Source organism: Salvelinus alpinus, chromosome 23, assembly GCF_045679555.1.
Source record: "Salvelinus alpinus chromosome 23, SLU_Salpinus.1, whole genome shotgun sequence".
Lineage (NCBI taxonomy): Eukaryota > Metazoa > Chordata > Actinopteri > Salmoniformes > Salmonidae > Salvelinus > Salvelinus alpinus.
In genome coordinates this window covers 35,440,568-35,445,829 of record NC_092108.1, presented here as the reverse complement: position 1 = coordinate 35,445,829, position 5,262 = coordinate 35,440,568, and the positions used below count along the sequence as shown (strand labels likewise).

Here is a 5,262-nt window from a genome sequence, read left to right as displayed (position 1 = left end):
TTTGTTTTGCAGGTTATCAGAGGTGTCCCCGGTGGTGCGGGAGGCCCTGGAGAGGCCGGCCTCCGTCGATTACCTCTCTACTCTGATGCAGGAGCTCCCACTGCTGGACCAGGACCTGCAGAGCCTGGTCCAGCTACTCAGAACCGCAGAGCTCTGAGCACACAGAGAACCGGCAGACAAATCAATGAAAGTATTCTTCTTCTGGACAACATTTTCCCCTTTTATAAGAACTGCGGAGAGACGTCAGTCCGGTTATCTTTTTTATTTGATTTGGTTGCTTTTTCGGTTTTGTTGATTTCTATTTGATTGATTTGTGTTCTATTATTGAGAATTAAGAGTCAAATAATGACTTTCGTCTTCTCCCGGGCAATGTACAGTGCTCGATGTGGTTGTAGTTCTCTGAAATGAAGACCGTGTAGGCATACCGTATCACTGAATAGGCTTGTTTTCAAACATAAATTCTTACACTTGTGCATAGTTGAGTAAATCTGTGAATCTGTTGATGCTGTAAATGTTTAAATCAAATCTTTAAAGTGACAAGCCTCTGATGTTTAACCCTGTGCCTCTATACAACCAAATCAAATCACACTCAGGTTTTACACTTTGTCTAAAAACGTCATGTGTTGTGGACTATATTGCCTAACTGTAAGAGGATGGTGCAATAAAAGTGATGCTGTTTCTCCCAACTTCCTTAACATGAAGTTTATGTAATTTCATCTGTTCCAAGTGTGTTAACAAAGTGTGTCTGATAATATTTGCTTTGGACCAGGTAGCTCGCACGAATGGGAAATGAATGTGAATCATTTTATTTGATTCAAACATTTTAGGATCATACAGACATATCCTAGTAGTTCTGAAGCATTTTGCTTTTAGGCCTTGAGTAAAACATGTTCATTTTGTTGGTGTGAGTTTATTCATTTTTCCCCCGTTGTTTATTTCAAGAATGTGTTGATACAGAAGGTTTTGACAATTCCACTGCACCACCTTCATTCAACTCACTGACAGGCCTACTATTTATTAAGAATATACATATTTTAGCATGTTTGGTTTAGATTCCTGCACTTTTGAACTTAAGCCCTTTTATGTTTTACAAAAGATAAGGGGCCATTAAAATTGTATATTGGATTTTGTTACACACTAAAAATTATAGCGTGACAGTGTTATAATTTAAGCTGGAATAGAATGGGCATTGATATGACATTTTCACAAATAGCCTACTAGGCATTAAATTGCTGAGTAGTATTGCATTTAATCGTTTTTTTCTGCTAGGGAAGAATACAAGAAAAATTATTAAGCACAACTATAAATAGGCCTAGTTGGGCATCACAACCAACACTTCTAAATCGTGTATTTTATGTTGTGTAAAATGTTAAAGACAATTTGACCTATTAACAATACTAGTATCCTCCACACAATTTTTGCTGTTCAGTTTATCATTTAAATCCATGTTGTGTATCCTTGTGCCTCCTCAGATCCACTTTCCGTTGGAATCCCTTGACACAGAGGTCGCAGCAGAACGGTTTATAGCCCGTGTGCTTGCGGCTGTGCGTGATGAGGTTGGAGCTCTGACTGAAGGCCTTCCCGCATACCTGGCACTTGTGCGGTTTCTCACCTGATAATGTAAACAAACAAGTTGCATTATGAGTGTCCATTTGAGTTCTCCATATTGAAGTGTTGTGACTGTTTTCGTGCGTAATTATACGTGTCCATTTGAGCTCTCAATATTGATGTGCTGTTATTCTTCTCGCAATTGTCTGACTTAGAAACTTAATATGTTAACTTACTTTTGGTTTGGTTGACACTTTTGAATAATAGGCTAATACAAAACGGTGTATATCATTTTTTTAAATAATGGTCGTATTTTTTTGTGGTGGGAGCGTAATCTCTCACCTGTATGGATGAAGGTGTGTTTCTTCATGTCCGACTTCTGATGGAATCTCTTACCGCAGTACTGACAGGGGTAGGGGCGCGTGTCCGAGTGGATGAGCAGGTGCGTGGACAGCGTGGACGATCGCTTGAAGCTTTTGCAACAGATTTTGCAGTCGAAGCTCCTCTCCTGAGAATCAGGTAAGATGTGAGAAAGTCAAGTATATGAGAGTGTGACTTGTTGCCATCTACAATTTAGGATTTCGTTTTTTTTTTTACAAATACGGAGGCATTTGAGCCCTAATTACCTGTGAGTGAACGGCTTTATGTTGTTCCAAGCTCACTGCGTGCCCAAATGTTTTCCAACACATTCCACAGGTGAAGGGTCGTGCTCCGCTGTGCGACCGACGGACGTGAACTTCCAACCCGTGCGGTGTCGAGAAGACCTTTTGGAGAAGATAAAAGCAATCATAGTTAATAGCCTACCAGATTGATGCCGAATGTTTTTATTAGTGGAAACCATCTCATTCAAATTGAACAATTTACCTTAGTATGCGTTATGGTGGAGGAGTATGGATAGGCTTACCTTGCAACACTTAATGCATTTGTACGATCTGCTTGGTTCTATACGGGAACAGATGAGATCGGATTCAGACTTGATTTTAGAGACCTTGAGGTCCGAGTATAATTGGTCGGCGTCCCACATTTTATAGGTAGGGAACACCGTAGACCCTAAGTCCCGGTAAAATCCTGTGTGCGGCCCCCGCTGTGCGTAAATGGGGGAGTTGGAGGCACCATCCTCGGATCCATCGATACCCATCTGTGTGTCAGGCTCCAGAGTTGTGGAGAGATTGTGTTGGTATGTTCGCTGCACAAGGTGCCTGAGCTTGGAACCAGAGTAGGTAGACCATGCATAAGGGCGGAATGGAATGGCGAAAGGGTGAGCGTTGTCTACTGACGGAGTGAAACATTGTTCCGAATCTGGAAAACATTTGGACTATATGAGTCGTCACGTTTCCATATACTGTTTACAAAAATAGCCAATAATGACTCAATAATACACCCTTTTAATATGCAGTTAAAACCCCATGGGACAGGATGAAAAGTGATACATATTAAAAGCTGAGGGACATTCTCAAATAACCATGTTTGGAGATGCATTGCGCATATGCGTATTGGTGACCAAGGACAGAGCAAACATAGACATCACAACAAACTGTAAACACAGACCTTGTGATGGAGATGGAGGGCGCCAGTGGTAGTCATAGTCCGGGAAGCGGTCGCACACGTTGCCCTCGCAGCTCAACCGGGAGGTGGAGAACAGGTCAGCCGTGCGCACTAGATAGGACTCGAGGGAGCGCTTGCCATGGTTATGAGCATCCTGCGCGTCACAGCTCCCCTCAACCTGCGGTTTGCGCTCTACAGTCTCAGAGAAAGCAAAGACTAGCACTTAATTCAAGCTCATAATATCCGTCTCAGATTTATATTGTATTTGTGAATTCTAAAGTGAAACATAATACATTCCACGCGAATTTAGCGAAATGAGAATCGTATCATTACAGGTAGGTTTTTAAAACAAACGTAGGCTAATTATTCCTTGTGTGCGTAAAGGCTAATGGATAACAATTACGCATGACACTTATTCAAAGCACTGCAGCATCATAAATGGACGCACCTGCGCATATAAGGGATACATTAGTATCCAGTCTTATGTACTCATCATCCAGGTATCGGGGTTGGTGGTAGTTATGTGCCCGTTTACTCTTCACCAAAAATGACCTCGGCATGGTTACTATTCGCTGCGTGACTCTCAAGGTCCCTGGTCACTTGTGATGAAATCCTCTCCGTCCACACCGCCTATTTTATCTCCGGAAAGATTTGAACACCATTGGTTGAAAAGGCACCTGCGCGTTTACAAGGTTTTGTGAGCATGTGAGGCAGGTGGCCAAAGGGACCACTGCACCCCACGGTCTCCGTTTGTGATTGTAAACCACAACTTATTATATTTTCTAAAATATAATTTAGAGAACATATAGTTGTTTCCTTTAATGGCAGGTGACATTTGCGTTGGTTCAGATGACATGATTCTATTTGGTTTATATTTTACCGTGGTTGGCGGGTTAAAATCGGTATCAACTTACTTGAACTTCCCCTTGACTAGGCTATAATGTGGAATATTTAGACTATTTGTGACTTTTATGCCCCCAACCCTCCCTTCCTCATGGCCCATGCCACAAGGCCCATGTCGATGTAAACGGATCCTGGGGTACCTTCTCTCCTCAGAGCTCACCGGTATTCCATTAATGACGCACGTGACTGTCCCTCTCCTTGTAGCAGCCTGCGAATGCGGACATGAAGTATCCCTTACAAGAGCCTTTGTCAGTTATCGTGCTGGCTCATTCACCCGGATAGATCCAATAACTTCGTCCAAATGTATCATATCGAGAGCTTGGGACTGTAAGATTCTATCTGCAAAAAGATGATTCTGAGATGACTGACTTTAAAGTTCCCGATCCCTCATTGGTTTGAATGGTGTGAGCCATTTAAAAAAAATCTTGTATTATTTTTTAATTTAATTAACAACATTAAATTGGCATATTTAGAGTACTATATAGGTAGAGAACATTGAACAGAACAAGGCTAAGTCAATAACTAAATGTTCTCTCAAGCTCTCAATATCCAAATGCAAGGTTATGATTTCAGTAGGATCTCCCTGATAAAACAAAGTCGGAGTGAACTAAGATGTTGTCATTTTGCCTATTTCAGACACGCTTCAAATGAAATCATTGCGAGGAATTTCGTGTTCAAGATTGTCTGAAAGCAAAGTGATATCGATTTCTCGGCCATGTAGGAATAACGTTGTTGGTTGTACCTGTAGAACAACTTGAGAAAGGTAAAGTTGGAACACGTGCTCGATACCCAACAGCCGAAATTGCTTAACCGCGCTTAGATTTTTTGTTTCTTTTGACAGGGCAATTTGAGTTACAAATAACATCTCCCACAGCCTACATTGCAACTTTTATTAATTGATCATCTCTTCTGTGTAGCATATTTCCTCCACAAAAAGTAATTTCATTCTTTACCCTAAAACATTTGACACTCAACCACGTACACATAGAGGCATTAACAGTTATTATATTATTACACTTGTCAAGAAACAAAACGACTTCAGTCACATTTAAAAAAATATATAATAATTGTTATTTCATGTCTAATGCATGGAGACCTTACTGTACACAATATCCACGTAAACTCAGCTCACAGCGCCCCCCCTCTCTCATCTGAACATAGCAGCTGTCATGACCCTTAATTAACTGAGAACTTCCTGAAAGTCCGATTTTTTTCACAACTTTCAGCAGATAGACATTGATTATTTGGCCTTATCGCTAATAGCCA

At 41.1% G+C, this 5,262-nt stretch overlaps 2 protein-coding genes across 3 annotated transcripts in view; one reads left to right on the top strand and one right to left on the bottom strand.

The window, feature by feature from the left end:
- LOC139550873 (putative RNA polymerase II subunit B1 CTD phosphatase rpap2) overlaps positions 1-686 on the top strand; it is a 15,215-nt gene extending 14,529 nt beyond the window's left edge. Inside the window, exon 12 of the mRNA XM_071362108.1 lies at positions 13-686. Within this exon, the coding sequence (XP_071218209.1) occupies positions 13-157 (145 nt within the window). The 3' untranslated portion in view covers positions 158-686. The remainder of the gene's footprint in view (positions 1-12) is intronic.
- On the bottom strand, positions 270-4,862 carry LOC139550874 (zinc finger protein Gfi-1-like). Of its 2 annotated transcripts, none has more exons than XM_071362110.1 (6): positions 3,542-4,862; positions 3,097-3,285; positions 2,453-2,490; positions 2,175-2,312; positions 1,891-2,056; positions 270-1,612 (listed from the first exon to the last, which is right to left on the bottom strand). In XM_071362110.1, exons 1-6 carry the CDS (start codon positions 3,651-3,653, stop codon positions 1,434-1,436), a joined length of 822 nt encoding a protein of 273 aa, XP_071218211.1. In that variant the 5' UTR covers positions 3,654-4,862; the 3' UTR covers positions 270-1,433. The 2 variants fall into 2 exon arrangements, with proteins under 2 accessions (XP_071218211.1, XP_071218210.1); XM_071362109.1 differs by having other exon boundaries at positions 2,453-2,847; positions 3,542-4,131.
- Positions 4,863-5,262: the final 400 nt, after the last annotated feature.